General features: G+C 34.8%; 4 protein-coding genes and 1 long non-coding RNA gene across 9 annotated transcripts; 1 reads left to right on the top strand and 4 right to left on the bottom strand.

The window, feature by feature from the left end:
• Positions 1–494: 494 nt before the first annotated feature.
• On the top strand, positions 495–2,153 carry LOC116005504. Of its 2 annotated transcripts, XR_004094980.1 has the most exons (3): positions 495–667; positions 978–1,138; positions 1,816–2,153. It is a non-coding gene; the product is annotated as an uncharacterized LOC116005504 (long non-coding RNA). The 2 variants fall into 2 exon arrangements; XR_004094981.1 differs by having other exon boundaries at positions 495–1,138; positions 1,754–2,153.
• Positions 2,154–3,221: 1,068 nt separating this feature from the next.
• On the bottom strand, positions 3,222–7,892 carry LOC116005503 (patatin-like protein 1). 3 transcript variants are annotated; one of them, XM_031245708.1, is made up of 9 exons: positions 7,781–7,861; positions 7,429–7,587; positions 7,144–7,332; positions 6,868–7,049; positions 5,957–6,122; positions 5,637–5,798; positions 4,146–4,475; positions 3,821–3,996; positions 3,222–3,567 (listed from the first exon to the last, which is right to left on the bottom strand). In XM_031245708.1, the coding sequence occupies exons 3-9, from the start codon at positions 7,288–7,290 to the stop codon at positions 3,510–3,512; spliced, it is 1,221 nt and encodes a 406-aa protein (XP_031101568.1). In that variant the 5' UTR covers positions 7,291–7,332; positions 7,429–7,587; positions 7,781–7,861; the 3' UTR covers positions 3,222–3,509. The 3 variants fall into 3 exon arrangements, with proteins under 3 accessions (XP_031101568.1, XP_031101570.1, XP_031101571.1); XM_031245710.1 differs by having other exon boundaries at positions 7,429–7,487; positions 7,781–7,798; XM_031245711.1 differs by lacking the exon at positions 7,429–7,587 and having other exon boundaries at positions 7,144–7,220; positions 7,781–7,892.
• Positions 7,893–12,467: 4,575 nt separating this feature from the next.
• LOC116007352 (putative late blight resistance protein homolog R1B-14) lies at positions 12,468–14,153 on the bottom strand. Of its 2 annotated transcripts, none has more exons than XM_031248012.1 (3): positions 13,213–14,153; positions 12,987–13,100; positions 12,468–12,697 (listed from the first exon to the last, which is right to left on the bottom strand). In XM_031248012.1, the coding sequence occupies exons 1-2, from the start codon at positions 14,083–14,085 to the stop codon at positions 13,020–13,022; spliced, it is 954 nt and encodes a 317-aa protein (XP_031103872.1). In that variant the 5' UTR covers positions 14,086–14,153; the 3' UTR covers positions 12,468–12,697; positions 12,987–13,019. The 2 variants fall into 2 exon arrangements, with proteins under 2 accessions (XP_031103872.1, XP_031103873.1); XM_031248013.1 differs by having other exon boundaries at positions 12,668–12,686.
• On the bottom strand, positions 14,099–15,822 carry LOC116005964 (putative late blight resistance protein homolog R1B-19). Its single transcript, XM_031246197.1, has 3 exons — positions 15,023–15,822; positions 14,294–14,830; positions 14,099–14,174 (listed from the first exon to the last, which is right to left on the bottom strand). The coding sequence occupies exons 1-3, from the start codon at positions 15,820–15,822 to the stop codon at positions 14,099–14,101; spliced, it is 1,413 nt and encodes a 470-aa protein (XP_031102057.1).
• Positions 15,823–18,587: 2,765 nt separating this feature from the next.
• On the bottom strand, positions 18,588–21,308 carry LOC116005963 (putative late blight resistance protein homolog R1B-14). Its single transcript, XM_031246196.1, has 2 exons — positions 18,882–21,308; positions 18,588–18,769 (listed from the first exon to the last, which is right to left on the bottom strand). Exons 1-2 carry the CDS (start codon positions 21,306–21,308, stop codon positions 18,635–18,637), a joined length of 2,562 nt encoding a protein of 853 aa, XP_031102056.1. The 3' UTR covers positions 18,588–18,634.
• Between the last annotated feature and the right edge of the window lie 2,776 nt (positions 21,309–24,084).

The following is a 24,084-nucleotide window of genomic DNA, read 5'->3' as shown; positions in this document are numbered from 1 at the left end:
CAGGGTGTGGAGAGTTATACTATCTTAGATGTCTTTTAAATTTGGTACGCGGACCTTTTAGCCATGAAGATATTCGCACTGTTGCAGGAGTCATTCATAATTTGTTTTGGGATGGGTGTTATGAATATGGATTATTAGATGATGACAAGGAGTACATTGATGGCATTATTGATTCGAGTTATTGGGCATCCGCGTATGCTTTGCGAAGGTTATTTGTTACGCTTCTCACTTCAAGTTCACTCAGTAAGCCAAAAGTACACTAGTACAAAAAAGCACATAAAACACCACATTTAGTTATATAAGAACGGTAGTGTATTCTTTAAAAAAACGCGCGGTGACAATCCGCTACCGTTGTTTGATGAAACGGTAGCGGTTTAAAAGGGAAAAAAAAAAGCTTTTTATATTCCGCAACCGTTCAAAGTTGAAACGGTCGTGGATTATAATATATAATACATCGCATACGCGCACCTGCGCAGTCCGCACCTTCTCCCTTTCTCTCTCTCACTCTCACGCTTATGCCGCCACCGCGACGCCTCCTCGCCACCATGGCGCCTCCACTGCGACGCCTCCTCGCCACCATGATGCCTCCACCGCGGTGCCTCCACAGCCGCCGACTCGTACTCTCACACCTTCAAATCGGCCGAGACTAAAGGGCAAAGGCTCAAAGGTAAACTCAGATCTGTCTTTTCTTTTTCTTTTTTCTTAAAATAAATATCAAATATGTCTTCTCCGCCTTCAGGAGCGACCGAAATGTCATTAATAGCCGGTTTTCTCTGCTTGTTTTTGGATAAATCATTAATGTATACGGTGTAGATCTGTGTTTGTTTATGTGGATTTCTGCATTTTTGTGTGGATGGAGTGGTTGGATGTACGGAGCTGCGCGGTGATGTGGAGTTTTAATTTGATTTTGATTTTTCTGGTGTGTTAGTTTTCATTTTTCTGGGGTGTTAAAGCTTTATTTTTTTCTATTGGTTGAGACCACCGGCGGCTGCGTGATGTACTCGGGTCACGAGAACACAGCGATGGTCTCTGTCTGCTCCAGTGGCTACTTGAAGATAACTCAAGCCAGTGGCTACTTGAAGATAGCTCAAGCCAGTGGCTACCTGAGAATCGGTCCAAAGCCGCCTCTCATACAGCGGTAATTTTTTTTTCGTATTTCTTTCAAACAAAAATTTGCACTTACAAATTCGGTATTCACTCTTGAGAATTCAATTCCTATTCTTACTCAGAAATTGAAATCTTAATGCATGAAATAAGCCGCATTAAGATTAGGGTCAGGATGCTACTGCTCGGATTAGGGTACTTTTCTCTTCCAATATTCCCAATTGTTGAACTTTGTTTATTTGGTTCAATCTGACATTGTGCTCATTTGCTCTTGATTTTTTTACTTTCCAACTTATTTCTTAGAAATTTCTTTGTAGTTAGTGATGGTAGAATTAGGGATGCTGCTCTGAAAATGGTCAGTGATGGTAGAATTAGAATTTCTTAAAAAACCTTTATAATGAGAAAATTGGTTTTGAGGCAATGATTATGGTCTTCAGTCAGTTCATGTTTCTTTACTCTAACATGCATTTTTGTTGGGGAAAAACTGTTGCTCAAGTGAAAAGATAAATTCTATTATTCTTGGGTTAAAAGTAGGATCTACGGCTGACACTTGGAATTTGCAGTGTTCCTTCACTCAGTAGGATCTATGGTTAAAAAGTATGATTTTTATCTTTAAGCTATTGAATGCTCTATACTCTATTGCTTGCAGAACTTGAAAAATTCTTATCATAAACATGACAATTCACAAGTAGTCTGATGATGGTTATGCAGTGGGCGGAGATTTTGTCTACTGATGCTTTCTTGGCATTTGAGGATGTCGGACTAGATAACAAGAAGGTATTTCCTGAGCAGAACTTGTTTACTTCATATGCTTCTGATTCTCTTTTCAACCTTTACGTTTCCGTTCTGCATTTTTTTTCGCTCTAGTTGTAGTTTTTGTTTCCCAATTTTGAATTATATTGGTTAGGTAGTTTTCCATACTATTTCTCTAGACTTTACTTAGAAGCTTTAAATGCATATATGCTTTGATTTGATATTGGAGTCTTGATTTAGCTATATTGGTTAATGCATAGCTCATTTCTTTCTTTTAAGGGGTGAATTTACACGTAATGCTACTGTGTTCTGTTGTTTTTCTTTTCCCCTGCTAATGTGTGTGCAAATCCATTTCAAATTTTCAATGTGTTGCATTATATTAGAGGTATTATATCCTCCGTGGACATTGAAGACTTGTTTAGAATTAATTTGAGCAATTATTTAATCCAATTCAAGCAATGGTAACATCAATAAACATAACTGACCCAACTCATATCTTCACTTGCACTATATAATATTTGATGTTATAATTTAAATAATTATATATTCATTCAAATATTCTTAATATATTATAACAAACCCATTCCGTGCATCGCACGGGTGTAAATACTAGTTTATTTATAATAACTAAAACCCCATATCAATCATCAATCTAACAAGCAAACCCTTACACCTCTTTTTTTTTTTTGGCCTGTTTGGTTGGATGTAGTTTGGGAGGAATTGCAATTTAGTGAATTCTTAAACTACAGTGTTTGGTTGGAGGGAATTGCAATTCTGCAGAATTGCAATTCCCTCCAAATGATGAATTGCAATTCATGGGTCGGTGGAGAGGAGGGGCAATTTGTTGGTGTAAAGACAATTTTGCCCCTCCTCCCATACCCTTTGTTTTTTTTTATTTTTAAATTTTTTTTTTTGAAATAATAATAATAATTAATAATAATACTTATTATTATTATTATTATTATTATTTTGAAAGAATTATTATTATTATTTTGAATTATTATTATTATTATTATTATTATTATTACTACTACTACTACTATTATTATTATTACTATTACTACAACATTTACCACAACATAAGGGCATTTTAGTCATTTTGTCGCTTCTTACTTTTCAATTCCCTGTACTCCATACCAAACACTGTAATTTCAATTCCTACTTTATTCATTGAATTACAATCCCACCGAATTAATGTTTGCTACTCTGTTTTTCTCATCTAGTTTAAAAATTAGATAGAAATGGTTCTTCAACCACTAAAAATTTAACATAATACTTTTATACAATTTTTAATAGTGAAGGTCCATCCTTCTATATATATATATTAAAATTTTAAAATAAAAGTATAATTATATTTGTGAGATAAAAAAAATTAATTCCATTATTGAATAAAACAAACAAAAATGGAATTTTTTTAAATAGATCACGTGGTACCTGCAATTCAATTAAGGGGGGTTTGAACTCCCAACCTCTTTTAACGGTCAAGAGTGCTCAACCACTAACCCCAACCAAGCTAATTAAAGAAAAATCTTATTATACTACTAGTTATGTGCTTGCATGGAATATTATTACATTTAACACAAAAATACTCTAGTTTGATTGTTTTCTCCTTTTCGGATCGAATGGATTTCATTGAGAGTTTTTGTGTGATCTTACTTGGGTCCTTTTCTTGGGTAGTTTTTCTTCTGATCTGACAGTATTTTTGCAAATCTGAAACACAGAAAATCAATACCAAGTTATTATAACTATTATTTTGTAAATGTTATGTTCATTTTACCTATGATCTTCCATTTGGTAGAGCAACAGTTATACTGTTTGACCACAAGGTTTTTAGCTAATGACCATATATATATATATATATTCTCCAGAATAATATAATTATGTATGTGTCTGTGGTTGGGGTTGGGGTGGGGAAGGGTAGTGATGTGTGCATATCATTATGTAGAGTATATAGGATCCTCACTTTTTCAAAATGTCCTCGTTTGTGTAATCCTTTGAAACTCGCATATATATTCCGGAATTGAGATCCACTTTTGAAACTGGTTGTTTAAGCAAGTTTTCACCGATTTCTCTAAGGTGTATCATATTCTCCAAAGAAGCATTATCCATTGCTGCAATTGTCCCTTCTAAGGCATTATCCTGTTATAAGTGTTGAGTATACATCATCATAAACCCCAACAATAATTAACTGAATCGAGTCATCTCTTGAGTTACTCAGTAAAATCTCAGACTTAGTTCTATAATGCTATGGAAGCATATATATATAGTACATATGGAAATTGTGTTACCTGAATTCTGAGATAATTCTCCCCAACATTAAGAGACTGAAAGATTGTAGAAATGTGATAATCAACCATATCTGCCATTCCATAGGAAACCAAGTTGATGAGAGGGCTTGAAATTAGTGTAGGGATTCCAGTGTCAATTTGAACCATCCAATCTAAAATGTTCCATTTGGCTGCCACCTCAGCACTGTATTTGTTCTCCAAATTCCGGGAACCTGAGCCTAAAGAGATGACCAAAAGCTGACTATAGTCCATAGCCTTGAGCTTCTTTGACAGAAACTTGCGATTTTTCTCCATCCCAACCTTGTTTGCTTCACTTAGGCCAACCAAGGTCTTCAACCGCATTCAATCAACAAGCACCATAAATCCATAATATATATATACTATAACTTTTTAATAACTTTATAATCATAACTAATAACACGTTTTTTTAGTAGAGTTTCATTGACTGTGGTGGTGCAAATTAAAGCACTACAAGTACCCAACATTGATTCATATTCTATATTAAATGTAAGATGATTGATATTGCACAAGAGTGAAGTTCTTGGTAACTTAGAGCTACAATAATGAAACTATATTGAATTACAGAATTTATATCTTTTTTAGTAGAAGTGTCAAAACGGACCAGCCAAACCTACGTAAAAAGTTTTTGGGATACAACATAGTATTTATAGACTAGCTAGCCTTAAATCGCTATTCTATAACAAATGAAAATGATTACACGTGCTTTTAGACTATTATCCTTGTGATTGTTGGTGTTAGCAAGAATATATATAGGAGAGTTACAACAAACTCCATGTCTTTAAGTCATTAGAGGCTGTTATGATATTATTAAACCGGCCTAGCTAACTCTTCAAAAGAAAATAAAGTTTTGTTAGTTAATGGTTAGAGGTATTTGTTAGTAGGGTAATGGTTAGTGGTATTTGTTAGCTAGCTAGTGGGGTAATGGTTACTGGCATTTGTTAGTGGGGTAATGGTTAGTGGTATTTGTTAGTAGGGCACGGTAATGGTTAGTGGTAGGTGTTAGTGGGGTAGTGGTTAGTTTTTTCTTTACTTATAAATAGACTTGTAATAACATTCTTCAATTTCAAGTTATTAGAGAGAATTTAGCCTCCATCTTACATTCCCTCTCTCTTATTCTCAATTACATTTCGTTAAGCTTAATATATTAAATATAATATATGTAACAGGCTTAGTCATCTCTACCGAGCGAGTAGTCGTTTGGTTAGCCCATCTTTCAAATACTTAGGTGAGAATGAATTAACCCTTTGATTCATATTGCTAACCCGAGCCCAAGCTAATAACAAGCTATCCTCAAGTCTCAAATTAAGGTCAGGGATATTATTCTCAACTACGGTTAAGTATTAGTTTCTATTTTTTTTTAAAGAAATATTGTTGTAGTGGTTGAATCTCAAGCACATCTAGTGCTACATGTGAGATTGTGCAATCGACTCGCCTAAAAAATTTGGTATGTAAAGGAGGTGATGAGGATACCGGATTGTTTGCGACCACGCCACCATCTACGAGGTTGAACTCGTACTCCTTGCCTAGGATGTCGTGATTCACAAATTTGTACGGAGGGAAATATGTCGGCGCTGCAGACGTCCCAATGCACACATCCGATAGCAAAGCATCCATACCAGCACACACATTAGCCTATACAATATAATGTAATGTTCCAACTTTTAACGTTAAAACTTACTAATTAACAAAAGCAAAATAAAGAATTTTGTATATTTGAAATCAATGTAATCGAGATAGTTTCATACAAGATTAACCGAACCAAGTAATCAAAAAGCCCATTGGTTAATTACCTCACGGGAAGAGAAAATAATTGGTTTGAAAGACTTGATGTCAAAGGTTGGAATGACAAGATTAGTCAAAGCTTGATGTAGCCGAATGCCTCCTAGCTTTATCCTTATCATTTGCCGAAGGAACTCTCCATCATACTTGGGACCTTTCAGCATATCTTGGATCCCTCTATCAAACATACATAATTAATTCACACCATATAAAAAAACTCATGACACAAACACACAACACGACACACATGTTTGTATAGTGTACGAACTTGGTGATATCCCCAAAGTCTAAGGTGTTGATCGAGATTATGTCAATTTGCACTGGGTGCAACAAACAATGCTGTTTAGGTTACAATTATGTTAGCTAGCTTGGATTGCATTTCTATTGTATCTGTGTAAATCGACACCTTAAAATTTTATTTTTTCTAATGACGAGAGAAATTCACAATTATTATCCGATAATTTGCATAGGATGGATATGGTCTGTTTAGTAAAATAGTTAGTCTATCAGTCAATTTTGACTTATTTGACCACTATTAACTATTTGACTTGGTTAAAAAAATAATATAAGTGTTGGTTAATCAATTTTTTGTAACTTCAAAATGCTAAAATTCAAAAAGTTACTCAAAACAATTTTTTCGATTAGGTTTTTTGAGAAAAGAAATTATATCAAACAGCTATCAGCTAATTTACCAAACACATTACTACAATCAACTAAGGTTATCAACTAGTTATACTCTATAACTTAATCAGCTAACAACCATTTACCAAACATATATAACATATATCTCGCCATGTAATTCTAGTCAACAAAAAATCACAAAAAGATAAATCAGCTTAAATTACCTATAACTAACAAGCTCAAATCAAAGATAATCAATAGACTTTGATGGGAGTCAAAAATGGTAAATTAAAATTAAGACCTTCCTGATGGGAAGATAAAAGGGCCATATTCAAAAAGCATAGGTGTGATATCCTTGGCGGAGAAGGCCGGCCGGTTATGTTCATCGGGACTAGCTAACATGGTGGCTATGAGACCACCAACACTTGTTCCTGCAATCACATCAAAGTAGTCTGCAATTCTCGCATCTTCCCCATCCACCTCCTATCAAAACACCATCCAATTAATTGCTTTCATATATTTATATATATTCATATAATATATTTCTTGAACATAGAAGCAGAATGAATGAATAAACCTGAAGCTGGGATTCAAGAAATTCAAGAATCGTAGCAGGAATGATTCCTCTAATGCCACCTCCATCAATGCTGAGGACTGTGTAAAGTTTTGCAGCAGTTGAGTGCTTGTTATTTTGAATGCAGGATGATGATAACGATGCACCCATATTTTGTGTATGTTCCCACAAATTTTAAGTATTGGAGCTTTACTATATACAGTCAAATTAAAGAAAACTCGATTACGAGGGCAGTTCAATTGGTTCTTAGGTGAAAAATTATGGACATACAAGGACACATGATCGTACCTGATAATTGTGGACACCATCCATACACCGACCCTCCCAGCTAATAAGCCGTTGAGTCACTACGATTTACCCAGAGAAATTTACCTTTTGTAGGTAAATTAAAGAAAAACTCCTCACATGAAATATAATATACATGAAGTATATTTCATACTTCATAGGCTGATAGGCATTATATATAACGTTATTCCCGTGAGGTATGTAAAGAAAAATATTAGTTACATGTTGAAAAAGTTAATATTTTACATAAACTATTTCACTCTTAATTATGTGCTAAAGTAAACTTTAACCTACTCAAAAAAACAAAAACAAAAAAAACATTAAAAAAAAAAAACAAATTTTAACATGTTCATACCTAGCTTAATTGCATGCATTATCATTGCTTAAAATAGACTTTAAAATGAATGTTGGCGTGATCGACTTCAGGGGCGGATCTAGAGAGAGGTAATGGGGCAGTTGCCTCCCTCACGTATTCCTCCCCACCCCCTTTTATATATATATATATATATATATATATATATATATATATATATATATATACACACACACACACACGAATCCTGTGAGAACACTACTAAAGGACAGAAATAAAAACTAATATTCGATGGATGATCAAATTAAAAAAAAAAAATACACCGTGATATTTTTTTAATTATCATCAACTCCACCTTGCAAACTTTAACACTTAAATATGTAGGTTGTGTTTGGCAGAGCTTATTTAGGAGCTTATAGCTTATTTTAAGCTACTAATAAGCTATAAGCTTTGTTTGGTAATGCTCTCAAAGTAAGCTAGTAGCTTAAAATAAGAGTTTATTTTGAAACGCTACTTCAGGTAGCTTTTCAAAAATAAGCTAGTAGCTTCTTAACTTTTTTCCATCTTTATCCTTATTATTTTAAATAAATGACATCATTTATCCCTCCCAATTAAAACTCTTTTGGCATTTTTTCTTCAATATGTTTCGTTGTAATTTTAATTTGATATTTGTGTTTGAACAATAATTTTTCTATGAACTAATTTTATGAATTATAAACATTTTGTTTTACTTTATATATTTTTAAATATATGTTCTTAGTTTATATTTTATTAAATTATATTGATTTTATTATTTTATATTTTAATATGTAAACAAACCTATTTAAATTTAAAATTATTTAACTTTTATGTAGATGACATTTTAGTCTTTTTACATTTATCAACTTATCAAAAAGCTAATTTTACCAAACACTTTTAAGCATACCAGCTAGCTTAATAACTCTTCAGATTTCAGCTTCGAGCTTATAACTTTTCAGCTTTCAGCTACCATTTCAGCTAGGTTTGCCAAACATAGCCGTAATCTTTAACAAGACCTTGTGATCTAGTAGCACTCGGTTGCACCCTCATGTGGAAGGGAGTGGATTTGAGCCTCAGTGAAAGCGTTATTGTCTAAAAATATGCAAATCTGGTAAATTATATAAAATCAATAAAAACTCTAAATTTTACATCTAAACTATAAATGTTAAACCTTACATCAATCAGCTTTAGTCTATAACCCAACGGGGTAGTTCAAGTGGCAAGTGAACTCTCTTTGTGGAGAAGAATTTCGAGAGAACTTGGGTTTAATTCCCACAAGCGATTATTCCCCCTGGGCCAGCTCCTGTGCCTCTCGGAGTGAAAGTGAATTTACCAAAAGACGCTTTAGTCTATGTATTTTTTTTTTAAATTGAAAATGTTTGGAACACTATTTTAAAAAATTAATAGTTAAAAATTAAAATGTGAAGAAGTGTTACTATTGTAAATTCAAATTAATTTATAAGGTATAACATAAATTTAATATTTTCCTTCGCTCGTATGCAACAAGTCTGACCGAGAGAGTGCTGATAATAATCAAATAATTCTTGTGACTTTTAAAGTGCGGAAATTATGCTCTACCTACTCGACAATACTTTTCAAGCATAAATTTAAATATTTAATTGTTAAAAACCTAGAATCTCCCATCTTACTAAATCACTTTATTTTTAAAAAAAAATCTACAATTAAATTGAAAAAGAAACACGACCATACAATGATAAATAACTATGGAGTACGTACTAAATAATTTAATATTGTCCCCAACATTTTAGTTTCCTCACGTAACCGAGAGTACGTACTCCTGCTTTCATAGACTATAACGAAAGAAAATTACACTAACGAAGGTTTATTGCTCCATTCATTCATAGATATAACTGTATAAAGAAATAAATACATTGAATAGCCGTCTTAGCTCAGTGGTAGAGCGCGTGGCTTTTAACCACGTGGAAGCGTTTTGCTAGAGTTGCCCAAGCCCCCCCACGAGTGAGCTGTATGACGGCATTTTGCCCCCCATTACGTGGTCATGGGAACATTGAATAGCTGTCCTAGTTCGGTGGTAGAGCGCAACATTGAATAGCTGTCCTAGTTCGGTGGTAGAGCGCGAGGCATGTTTAACCACGTGGGTAGAGCGCGAGGCATGTTTAACCACGTGGTCGTGGGTCTATGATATAGTCAACCACGTGGTCAAGTCGCCCAAGCTCCCCACGAAATTGAGTCATATGAACATTGAATAGTCGTCCTAACTCGGTGATAGAGCGCACGTGGTCGTGGGTCTATGATATAGTCAACCACGTGGTCAAGTCGCCCAAGCTCCCCACCAAATTGAGTCGTATGAACATTGAATAGCCGTCCTAACTCGGTGGTAGAGCGCGTGACTTTTAACCACGTGGTCGTGGGTCCACGATATAGTTGTCCTAGCTCGGTGGTAGAGCGCGTAGCGCGTGGCTTTTAACCACGTGGTTGTGGGTCCATGATATAGCCGTCTTAGCTCAGTGGTAGAGCGTGTGGCTTTTAACCACGTGGTTGTGGGTCCATGATATAGCCGTCCTAGCTTAGTGGTAGAGCGCATGGCTTTTAACCACGTGGTCGTGGGTCCATGATATAGCCGTCTTAGCTCAGTGGTAGAGTGCATGGCTTTTAACCACGTGGTTGTTGGTTCGATCACCACAAATGGCGTTTTGCTTAAGTCACCCAAGCCCCACTAGCTCAGTGGTAGCGCGTGGCTTTTAACTACGTGGTCGTGAGTTCACGATATAAAACCCATCAAAAAAAAGTATACGATGTCGATTTTTTAAAACAACTGACGTCATATCTTAAATTTTTAAAATGTTTTTTAAATCAACATACGACGTCAATTTTTTTTTCTAAATGATGTTGTATCATTTTTAAAAAAGTAAATTACTTATTTTTTTAAAAAAAATTTAATGAAGATATGACGGTGTTTCTTAAAATTTTTAAATCCTTTCTTAAATTTTTAAATTCTTTTAATAAAGATACAACGTCGGTTTTTTAAAAATCGACGTCATATACTTTTTAAAAAAATAATAAATAATATATACGACGTCGATTTTTTTTGAAAAACCGATTCAAAGTCGGTTATACTAACAAATCGACGTCGTATCCTTTTTAAATCTAGATCCGCCTATTTTTCTTCTTATTCACTTTCTTTTCCTTCTTCTTCTTTTCTTCTCCTCACCGCCATCGTCATCGTTGCCACCTCCTCCTCCTCCTCCTCCTTCTTCTTCTTCTTCTTCTTCATCCTCCTCCTCCTCTTCTTCTTCTTTTCACTGTCGCGGTCCGCCACTCCACCACCACCTTCCTTTTTCATTTTGAGTTTAAAAAAATTTTTTAAGTATTATTTTAATTTGTGAATTTTTGTTATTTGAAAATAATAATTTTAAATTATTTCGAATTATGTTTTTAAATTTGTGTGAATTGTTATAAATATTTTAAAATTATTTCAAATTATTTGTTTATAATAGGTGGTATTTTTTGTATTTCCTGTGAAACTTGGTGTGTATTAAATATTATGATGAACTTTAATTTTAGTTTTATATTAAATTATATTTCAAATTATTTTTTGTTTAATTTAAAAAATAGATACGACGTCAGTTTTTAAATAAATTTGGTGTCATATGTTTTAATTTTTTTAAAAAGCATATGATACCACGTCAGTTGTGGTATCTCTCTTTAAACAAAATAATTAACTATACGGCGTCGGCTTTTTTTTTTTTTTTTAATTTTATTTTTCTAAAAACCGATATCGTATGTATTTTTTAAAAAATTTAAAAATAATATATGATGTCAATTTTAAAAAACTGACGACGTATCATTTATTTATTACGTCAGTCAGAACTACGTCTCTTTTCAAAGCACAAGTGTTTGTTTGTTTGTTTGTTTTAACGCAATTGCTTTAGCTATATATGGCAAATGTAAAATATCATACAACAACTATATATAGAGTCAATGAACTTAGCAACTAATAAATGAAAATATCTTGTACTACTCTTTGATATGAGTTATGAGAAAATTGACATGCGCAATTCGAAAGTACGTTTTGGAAAAAGTTTACCTTATGACCCTAGCCGGCAAAAAATGATAATGAGATAAATCAATTTAAGTTGTCAATAGCTAATCGGTTCAAATCAAGAAGGTCAAGAGGCAATTCTTACATTAAGTAAAATTTAAAACTGTGTAATTACCAATTAAAAATCAATCGCCGGACCCAATTTTGTAATCCATACTACTCTGATTAATGGTAAGCATAAGTGGTCGTCATAGTTGCAGATGAATTTGTCTTTAATGAATTGCATTTAATCTAACTTTTTGTCCATTCAGATTTAACTTTAATATCAACCATGCATTATCACATAAGAGCATCAAGTTTATTTCAAAACAATCATTAAGTAAAGTGAACAAGTAAGCTAATGTACATACTCAAATAAACTTATGCGTAGCACTTATGGTGATGAAGCATGCAATGGTTCAAATAACATTCAACTAAAACATACACTTTGGTAGGTTCAATACAACTTTCTTCGAAATATGATTACAAGAATACTCAAAGATGAACAAGAGACAAATTGAACAACAATGTGGAATGGAGAATATCAACTGCAACATTAGCCCTTCAACCAACCGAACAAACATAAACTCTACATACATCAGATAAGCAAATGATGACACCAAATCCAGTCAGCCGGGATCTAATGCAGACAACAACGCCCTCATTGCTAGAGATCAGAGATCATCTTTCTAACCCAGTGGGGTAGCTCAAGTTGCAAGTGAGCTCTCTTTGTGGGGAGGAATTTCGGGAGAATCCGGGTTCAATTCCCATAAGTGACGATTTCCCCTGGGCCAGCTCCCGTGCCTCCCGGAGCGAACGTGGGTGGACCCCGAACCCCGGACCGTTACACGGACGAAGAGAAAGACTCTGTAAATTTACTAAAAAAAAAGAGATCATCTTTCTACGTAGAGAAAATTAAAGTAGCCAAAGTGAGTAATATTACCAAAATTTTAAGATTATATATATATAAATATAATGACGTAAAATATACATTATTTGCTATCATAATATTTCGTTAATGGCAATACAATTGAGGATTTAAAGTTTAAATAAAAGCATAATATACTTTGGAAAAATCTCAAATTAAGGGGTGTAGCTCCATGGAGATACATGCACACTAACACATACAACGAGAGGATGGTGGAGATGTTTCATTGAAATACATACCTTGATTTTCATAAGCTTTTATCAAACACAAAATTAACAAAATGTTTCGTCGCTGTCTTCCATCGAACATTCAACACTTTCTTCTTCAAAAATCTCATTACTTGGCAAGTCAATCTTGAAACAATATTCAAAATGAGAATTGGAAAATGCAACAAATTAATCAGATTTGCAGAACCAGAAGCCAAAACTAGTATTTGAATATCACAATAAAGAATTAGAGAAACACCTTAGTTCCAAGATCATCAACAATGAATGCAGGTTCATCTCCCCTCCTCTGATTCTCATAAGTAGACATCTTACTAATTTCATGTGCAGAATTCACAAGAGAAGAATAACAACTCTCTAGCACAATTGATTTCAATGTTTCGATGTTGGCAAAATCAATTGGAACTTGTTTTAATTCCCAGCAATATTTCAGGACTAATTTCTCCAAAATAGGAAAATGATTAGCACTTGCATTCCAACTTGTGAAATCTAAGCGTGAAATGAGAAGCACCTTTAATTTTTTAAATCCCATCTCTGTTTGTTCCCACTTTGAGCCGCAAAATGCAAAATCCTTTAGTTTGAGAGTCTCCAAGTTGGGCAACTTCCCAACAATGTGTATCTCCTTCCATGGCACATAAGTATAACGAAGTGTCAACTGTTTAAGATTTGGAGGAAAAGAAGTAGGAAGATAAAAGCGCTCTACCCTTCCTATTTCAACCTTCAATTTTTCAAGTAGATGTAAATGAACAAGGCTCTCAAGACAACCATGCACCAACTCACCTTCAATGTAAATCCCTAGCTCCTTCAATTGTGGAACCATTTTAAAATTTTTATTTTGGTTTGAGCTAGCAACTTTCAACCAATAAAGAGTTTGCAAATTCTCTTGAATCAAGCTTGGGAGACACTGTGAATATCTTTTTTCAAGATGCAAGTGCCTCAATTGTAACAAATCCAAAATATTACTTGGCAGTTGCAAATGACACCCTCCCATCCATGAAGAAACAACTAGAGTTTGCAAATTTTGAAGCTTAGAGAATCTAAACTTATAAACAGAACCTATGGTGCTTAAAGCCAAGTATCTCAAATGAATTAAATCCGCTATTCCACTAGGCATGCCATGAGAGTATTTAAGTAAAGATAAATCCAATACTCTTAGTAGTTTCAAACATGGGTGCACCAACCTGCATCTTGAAAGGTAGAAATCTTTTCCAAAGTATAGAATAGAACGGATTTCATGGCAAGAGTGATTCCCATAACATGCTTGAGTGATCGGCCAATAACTTGATTGACAACTTATCCAACGGCGAACTTCTAGAGCATACTTTTCATTTAGAAGAGACATAATGTTCTTCTTTTTAGCTTCTCTCACACACATCTCATGCACTCTATCATGAATTTTACATCTATTAATCTTGCCATCAACACTTCGCTTGTCAATTTGAACTAGATTTCTATTAATGAGATCATACAAGTAACTTTTTGCCACTTCTTCCAAACTCCTATTTCTTTCTGGCTTTAGAAATCCCTCTGCAACCCACAAGTTAATTAGTTTCGTAAAAGGAATACTGCTATCTTCAGGGAAAACTCCAAAATAAAGAAAACAAGCTTTCAAATGATTTGGCAAGTAATTGTAACACAAAGATGTAATCGCTTCCAAATTGTTATTTTCATGCCTTAATTGTGCTGTACGCAAAGTTTCACGAACATCTTCCCATATTTCTAATGAATTGTTAACGGTAGCTAGAAGTCCAGCAATCAAAACAGCTACCAGGGGTATTCCCACGCATAGTATACTAATACTTCTTCCAAGTGACTCAAAGTAGGGATCTGGCTTCCATCTTTCATCACCAAACACAATTCTTTTAATTAGGTCCCAACATTCATCATATGTTAGGAACTTCGAAATAAAAATTTGTTCAGATAAGTATGTACACACCTCTCTTAATCGAGTAGTTATTAGAATCCGACTTCCATTTAAATTATTTGGAAAACATATTTGGATGACATCCCATGCTTTAACAGTCCACACATCATCTAAGACAATTAAATACCTCTTACCCACCAAACTTTTGCGTAATTGCTCTGCTAGCTCAGCCTCACCTTTGTTGGAGATTTCAGTAGTGACTGGCAAAATACAATCCAAAAGCTGAATGAGCATCTCTTTTACATTATGTTCTCGAGACACAACAGCCTGGGCTCGAATGTGAAAGTGATACCTAACTTCAGGATCTTCATAAACCATTTTGGCTAATGTAGTCTTCCCAAGACCTCCCATCCCCCAGATTGGAATAACTCTTCGTTCCATTAACCCATTTGTGAGCCAGTCCACTAGTGTCCTTGCATCATTATCAAATCCAACTATGGGTGTATCCTGAGGGATTAAATCACTTGGCCTTGGGGAGCTAACACCAAATATGATGTTCTCTTCCTTGATATCATTTGTTGATGAAGTGAATAAGAAGTTTGGTTTTAGCATCAGGATCCTTACTTCAACTGCCTTAATATCTTTGAGTACTTGTTGTATGGTCTGATAAAGCTGTTGGCAAGCCTCCTCAACAAAACACTCATCTCCTCCATTAGCATTAGCTGCCAAATAAAGTAGCCTTAGTTTAGATTCTATTTGGCCTTCCGCTTTAGTAGCTACATCTTGGATCTCACTTTCCAACTCTTCTTTAGCTTCAGGATCTTCGGGTTTCAGCTCAGATTCCTCCAAAAAAGCTTGCAGAAAGTAGAGCTTATCCCTCAATGACACAATCGTTTCTGTATCATGAAGAACCAAACATGGTTTGGGTTGCAAAAGCTGCTGCTCCACTAACTCCAAAAGGGAGGTTACAACAACAAAAGCCGCCATTCAACAACTCGATATGATCGATCAATCTACTTTATGTATGTTTCTGAAACTAACTCAGATAGATCAAAGTAAACATTTTATTAAAGCCAGGCTATATAAAAACAGCAAACAAATTCAGGCAGCAGATAGAATGGCAAGTGAGTTATGCTATGCTAACAAAGTAAATGAATATTATAATGGCCTGGAAAAATATACAACTAACTAACATACCTTAGCTTGGCGGAAATATATGATGAAGAGATGCGTGAGGTATACTAGGAGACTAGGAGGTGTTTTCAAAATGAAGACTATTAGCATCTGCAATATATGGAATCTGCTAATGGAATGGAATATGTCATCATAATTTCATTTTTAAAATAGCAATTGGGTAGAGGACTGCGCAATTTCCAAGTCATATTTAATCTTTCCAGGCATAGTCACCATTAAAATATAGCAAATGCCATCACGCTGTCTTGCACTTAATTGTATTCAATTAAATATATATAGGTAACTTTTGGCCCTTATGGATTTTTAATCTTTTCTTTTAAAGCTAAGAATAAACTACATTATCTTATGCTAAATTGCAAACTATACCATATTATAAACGGTAAAACGGTCCACACAGCAGTGTGGACCATAGTCCAAAATGACATCGCTAGAATAATAAAACTTTTGGGGTAAAATAATAAACATTATGTATTAGAATAATGTATATTATGAGTTAGAATAATGAAACTTCTGTGGTAAGATAATGTGCATTATGTGTTAGAATAATGTACATTCTGAGTTATAAAAATGTATACTGCAGTGAGTCGCGTGGAAAAAAAATACCCGAAATGACGTCGTCTTTGGACCGTGGTCCACACAATAACTATTGATTATGGACTATATATAGTGATAACTCATACATTTTCAATTTGAATCAAATGGTCCATTAGTACAAAGCCTTCAATAATCAGTAGAAATTACAGATGAGCTAGGGAACATGTGATTTGAGTTCAAAATATATTCCCAGGTGAGATGACATACCAATCATATCCTACACACAAGCTAATTAAGGTTGGTTGAACTCGTCAAATCAAATGGAAATTGAAGCAAAAATACAACACTTTGATACACCACGGATTGGAACTGAGCATGAAGAATCCACCTGGGCTGGGCTGTAAATAAGATATATGGTGCAGGTCAAAGGTCTCATATATATACAAAAAGACAGTTTCATGTAGGTGTTTTTGGCAATTTTTTGGAAAAACTTTCACAAGGCTAAGTGCTCCCCTTTAATCCAGGTAAGCTCCCTATTTTCGAAACAAGATATATAGCTCCAGACTAGGGTGTCACTAGGGATGGCAATGTGCCCCGTCCCCGAAGGGGATCCCCGGTCCCCGCCCTGTCGAGGACGGGATGGGGAAATTTCGGGGAACGGGGACGGGGATACCCCTCCCCGCCCCGCCCCGTCCCCGAATAATTTATATATATATATATATATATATATATATATATATATATATTATTTATGCCCGTACATAGTATAGTGCATTACTGGATTAAGATTTTAATTTTTTTTTAGTGTTAGTATTTAATACTGCATGCTTCATACTATGTACTACCGGGATTAAGATTTTAATTTCTTTTACAGCACGTTTGGTTCGTGGAATGAATTTTGAGGGAATAGGAATACTATTCCATAAGGAATGGAATATGTAAGGAATATGTCTATTACTGGGAATGATATGCCATTTCAGACCTATTCCGCGAACCAAACATGCGATTAGAGTTAGTATTGTAATACTGTATGCTTCATAGGCCTATATATATATAGAGTTTAGTATTTTAATTTTTGAAACTAGGATTAAGATTTTAAATATTTTTTTATTAAAAATTATAATTATTTAACATTTTGACTAAGAGTTGACGGGGAATGGGGAATCCCCGTCCCCGCCTAAATCCCCGCGGGGACGGGGATGGGTAATATTTCAAATTCCCCGCCGGGGACGGGGACGGGGAGTATACTCCCCGCCCCCGCCCCGCCCCGTTGCCATCCCTAAAAATTATATAGGGATGGCCCCGTGTCACTTGGCCATTGACACCTACATTTAAAAATTATATATATTCTTTGAAAACTATAATTTTTTTGAGTACTAATGACTTGATATAATGTAGTATATGTTTGTAATTATTTTCTCAACCTCCTGAAGCACAAATAGTCAATACCACCCTCCTTTTGTGTTGTCATGCTGATTAAATTTTAAGTTTGACACTTTAAAAGCAATTATGATTTTTTTTGGGGGACAAACTTGATGTCCATTAAGATTTTAACTTAAATTTGAATTGGACTCCATGTCCATTGTCACATATGAACATGAAGCCTAGTTCAAAACAATCATTAGGACACAGCATGAACAAGAAATCTAACTCCAATAAAACTGTCTTTGAATATAAATTAATTACAAGAATCAAAATTGAATAATATAGTGGGATGGAGATCTTCAACTAACTAAACAAAACATAAACTTTGACATGAGACAATCAAATTAATAAAAACATAAAATAGAGGAAGGCAAATGGAGAGGTGTAACCCTATAAGATGCAATTCAAACACAGCCAAAAAAAAAAAAAATACAGCCAAAACTAGTAGTATTTTAATATCACAAACATAATTTAAAATGCTTTAACATACAAACATAATTTAAAATCAAATGAATATGCAATCCAATCAAAGCAATGGTACATGGACGTTTTGTTGGTAAGGCAGCAAATTTCCAAAGTCATGTTTTCTTCACAGCTGTCAATGTTTTCTTCTTCTTTAGAGCTTTTACCAATTTCTTCTTAGAGCTTAAAACTTTCCTTCTTCAGATAGAGATTTCAGTACTTTCTTCTCTGGCAATTGAACACTTCCTCCCTCGGTGCCTTCATTATTTGGGAATTCAACACTGTTTTCTTCAGAGCAGTCATTATTTGGCAATTCAACCTGGAAACATAATTCGAAATGAGAACAGCAAAATACAACAAATTAATCTGATCTGCAGAACCATAAGCCAAAACTAATATTTGTATATCAAAACAAAGAATTAGAGAGAGACCTTAGTTCCAAGATCATTAACAACAAAAAATGCACGTCGATTTGTCCATTTCCTCCTTTCAATGTCATGTGCAGAATTCACAAGAGAAGAATAACAACTCTCTAGCACAATTGATTTCAATGTTTTGATGTTGGCAAAATCAATTGGAACTTGTTTTAATTCCCAACAATATTTCAGGACTAATTTCTCCAAAATAGGAAAATGATTAGCACTTGCATTCCAATGTGTGAAATCTAAACATGAAATGAGAAGCACCTTTAATATTTTAAATCTCATCTCTGTTTGTTCCCACTTTGAGCCGCAAAATGCAAAATCCTTTAGTTTGAGAGTCTCCAAGTTGGGCAACTTACTAACAATGTGTATCTCCTTCCATGGCACATAAGTATAGCGAAGTGTCAACTGTTTAAGATTTGGAGGAAAGGAAGTAGGAAGATAAAAGCGTTCCACCCATCTTATTTCAACCTTCAATTTCTCAAGTAGATGTAAATGAACAAAGCTCTCAAGACAACCATGCACCAACTCACCTTCAATGTAAATCCCTAGTTCCTTCAATTGTGGAAACATTTTAAAATTTTTATTTTGATCTGAGCTAGCAACTTTCAACCAATAAAGAGTTTGCAAATTTTCTTGAATCAAGCTTGGGAAACACTGTGAATATCTTTTTTCAAGATGCAAGTGCCTCAACTGTAACAAATCCAAAATATTACTTGGCAGTTGCAAATAACATCCTCCCATCCATGAAGAAACAATGAGAGTTTGCAAATTTTGAAGCTTAGAGAATCTAAACTTATAAACAGAACCTATGGTGCTTAAAGCCAAGTATCTCAAATGAATTAAATCCGCTATTCCACTAGGCATGCCGTGAGAGTATTTAAGTAAAGATAAATCCAATACTCTTAGCAGTTTCAAAAATGGGTACACCAACCGACATCTTGAAAGGTAGAAATATCTTCCGAAGTATAGAATAGAACGGATTCCATCGAAAGTGTGATTCTCAAAACTTGCTTGAGTGATTGGCCAATAACTTGATTGACAACTTATCCAACGACAAACTTCTAGAGCATGTTTTTCATTGAGAAGAGACATAATGTTCTTCTTTTTAGCTTCTCTCAGACACATCTCATGAACTTTATCATGAATTATACATCTCTTAATCTTGCCATCAACACTTCGCTTGTTAATTTGAACTAGATTTCTATTAATGAGATCATACAAGTAACTTTTTGCCACTTCTTCCAAACTCCTATTTCTTTCTGGCTTTAGAAATCCCTCAGCAACCAACAAGTTGATTAGTTTCGTAAAAGGAATACTGCTATCTTCAGGGAAAATTCCAAAATAAAGAAAGCAAGCTTTTAGATGATTTGGCAAGAAATCGTAACACACAGATGTAATCGCTTCCAAACCGACGTCTTTATAATTTATTACCTTTTTACGGTGCAAAGTTTCAGAAATATTTCCCCATATTTCTAACGAATTGTTAGTCGTAGCTAGAAGTCCAGCAATCAAAACAGCTGCCAGGGGTATTCCCTTGCATTGTCTACTAAAACTTCTTCCATATGACTCATAGGAAACGGATGTATAACCTCTATTCCCAAACGCCTTTCTTTTAATTATTTGCCAACATTCCTCGGTTGAAAGGGACCTCACGTCAAAAATTTGTTCAGATAAGTATGTACACACCTCTCTTAATCGAGTAGTTATTAGAATCCGACTTCCATTGAAATTATTTGGAAAACATAATTGAATGACATCCCATGCTTTAACAGTCCACATATCATCTAAGACAATTAAATACCTCTTACCCACCAAACTTTTGCGTAATTGCTCTGCTAGCTCAACCTCATCTTTGTTGGAGATTTCAGTAGTGACTGGCAAAATACAATCCAAAAGGTGAATGAGCATCTCTTTTACATTATGTTCTCGAGACACAACAGTCCATGCTCGAATGTGAAAGTAATGCCTAACTTCACGATGTTCATAAACCATTTTGGCTAATGTGGTCTTCCCAATGCCTCCCAGCCCACACATTGCTATAACTTCTCGTTTCAATGGTGACCCCTTATATATGAGCATCTTCACTACTTCCCATGCTTCCGGATCAAGTCCAATTATGGGTGTATCCTCAGGGATTAAATCACTTGGGCTTGGGGAGTAAACACCAACCATGATGTTGTCTCCCTGGAAATCATTTGTTGATGAACTTAGTAAGTTTGGTTTTAGCATCAGGATCCTTACTTCAACTGCCTTAATATCTTTGAGTACTTGTTGCATTGTCTGATAAAGCTGTTGACAAGCCTCCTCAACTAAACACTCATCTCCTCCTTTAGCATTAGAATTAGCATTAGCTGCCAAATAAAGTAGCCTTAGTTTAGATCCTATTTGACCTTCCGCTTTAGTAGCTACATCTTGGATCTCAGTGTCCAACATTTCTTTAACTTCGGGATCGATCTCTCCACATCTCGGATGTCTATTTCTCCAGCTCAACTCAGATCTCTCCACAAAAACTTGCAGAAGGCGGAGCTTATCCCTCAATGACACAACTGTTTCTGTATCATGAAGAACCAAACATGGTTTGGGTTGCAAAAGCTGCTGCTCCACTAACTCCAAAAGGGAGGTTACAACAACAAAAGCCGCCATTCAACAACTCGATCAATCTACTGTATTTATGTTTCTGAAACTAACTCAGATAGATCAAAGTAAACATTTTATTAAAGCCAAGCTATATAAAAACAACTAACAAATTCAGGCAACAGATAGAATGGCAAGTGAGTTATGCTATGCTAACAAAGTAAATGACTATTATAATGGCCTGGCAAAAATATGTGAGGTATAGTAGGAGGTGGTGTTTTCAAAATGAAGACTAATCATTCATCATCTGCAATATATGGAATCTGCATATGGAATGGAATGGACTGCGCAATTGAAAGAGGACTGTGCAATCCAAGTCATATTTAATCTTTCCAGGCATAGTCACCAAATCAGGCTGTCTTGCACTTAATTGTATTCAATTAAATATTGATGGATTATATTGACCCGTGGTCCTATTCAATTAACTCGATAAAGTTAAGGATATGACAAGTTATATTATTGAGACAAAGAACAATGTAATAGTGAGACAAAATTATGAATCACATAGACTAGATTTTTGTATTAATCAAGTGATATGCCATTACAAATGTAGGAATTGTGTGATAACAAGACAAAGTGATTGCTAAAGACAAGTTGTGTATCAATTAGACATGAATGAGGGTTTTTATACTCAATTCCATCATAACTACCCTGGAGAAAATGGGGGTCCTCCCTACCACTTTGGACCGCAACAAACGTCGCAAGACTCGGACGTACTGCGCGGAGACCCCGCCACTCGGCTAAGCACGGAGCTCAGCCAAGTGGCGGGCTCAGCCGATGGCTGACCTCGGCCAAGGTGGTCCACCTTGTGCCTTGGACGACCCCGTGGCCAAGCGCGGAGCTTGGCCATCGAGGCAGTCAGGTCTGATCTTGGTGCTTTAAACGTGATTCGCTCCACATTATCTCGCTCCGAACCCATTTATAATTATTCTATCAAATATATTTGGAGTACGTACTATGTACTTAACTTTTAGCCCTTATGGATTTTTAATGTTTTCTTTCAAAGTTAGGAGACTCATGAGTGTCAGCGTGAGTGTGTTGATCTGATTCTGATCCCTAGGCCTCACGCTGGCACTCACACTGTGACTACCAATGTGAGTCTCATTGATCAGAATTTGATCCTATTTGACCTTCTGCTTTACTAGCTACTAGCTACATCTTGGATCTCTGTGTCCAATATTTTCTTAGCCTAGGGATCTTCAGTTTTCAACTCAGATCTCTGATCTCCACAAAAACTTGCAGAAGGCGGAGCTTATCCCTCAATGACCCAACCATTTCTGTATCATCAAGAACCAAAAATGGATTGGGTTGCAAAAGTTACGTTGTTGCTCCACTAATTCCAAAAGGGAGGGTACAACAACAAAACCCATTCAGCAACTCAATCAAAGTTAGTCTCTGAAACTTAGATACATCAAATTAAAGTTAGCCTTAATTATTGACTAAATAGTATTCCTCATTTCCTGTGTTTGATTTTATCCATTATTTGGAGATCTTTTTTTGTTCTTGCTTATTTCCTTTAATAATTTTCATAATAAAAACTTTAGCCATTTAGAATTTCATATGTGAAACAACTAAAGGTGACACAAAGTAAACGTTTTATTGAAGCCAAGCTATCAAAACAACAAATTCAGACAGCAAAAATGACAAGCAAGTTATGCTATGCTAACAAGCAATATTATAATGGACTGGCGAAAATATACAACATACCTTGGCGGAAACGATGAAGAGATTGTTTGAGGTATATTAGGGGGTGTTTTCAGAATGAAGACTAATCATTCATCATCTGCAATTGCTATGGAATGGAATGGAATATGCCATCATTATTTCATTTTTAAATAGCAGTTGGAAGAAGACTGCTCAACCAAGTCATATTTAATCTTTCCTGGCATAGTCACCATTAAACTATAGCAAATCTGGAAATGCCAACAAATATAGGGAAAATGACATGTATTATATGCTTATAACACTTTTTTCTCTGAGTTATTCATGTATACATATTTACCCCTCAATTATGTTAAAAGTGACGATTTTTTTCCCTTTTTTTGTTAAATGGACATTTTTACCCTTAAAATAAGTATTTTATTTATTTTTCTTCTCCAACAAATTATTGCTTATATGTAGGATGAGTACGGTTCAATTCAAACCTAATCGGGCATTGTAACCATCGAACTGAAACGATAGGGACGGTTTTGGTTATGATTCAAAAGTGAAATAAAATAAAATAAAATAATTTTTGAATTTAGACTATTTTAAAAATAAGAAATAGAATTTACAAAAATAAATAAATAATTAAATAAATAAATTTTGAATCGGCGGTTCAAAACTAAAATTGAAATCGAACCAAATCGATTTATCAATTCCGGTTTACGGTTTTGGGAAATGATAAATCAGAACAGGAATCGTTTATGAAGGTTCCAGTTTTGGTTTGAACCGCCGGTTCACGGTTCTTGGAAATGATAAATCAGAACGGAAACCCTTTAGGAAGGTTCCAGTTTCAATATGAACCGCCACTTCAAAATTTATTTATTTATTTATTTTTGTAAATTCTATTTCTTATTTTTAAAGTAGTCTAAAT

The sequence above is a fragment of the Ipomoea triloba genome, chromosome 15 (genome assembly GCF_003576645.1).
Source record: "Ipomoea triloba cultivar NCNSP0323 chromosome 15, ASM357664v1".
Classification (NCBI taxonomy): domain Eukaryota; kingdom Viridiplantae; phylum Streptophyta; class Magnoliopsida; order Solanales; family Convolvulaceae; genus Ipomoea; species Ipomoea triloba.
This window is presented reverse-complemented; position numbering and strand designations above follow the sequence as displayed.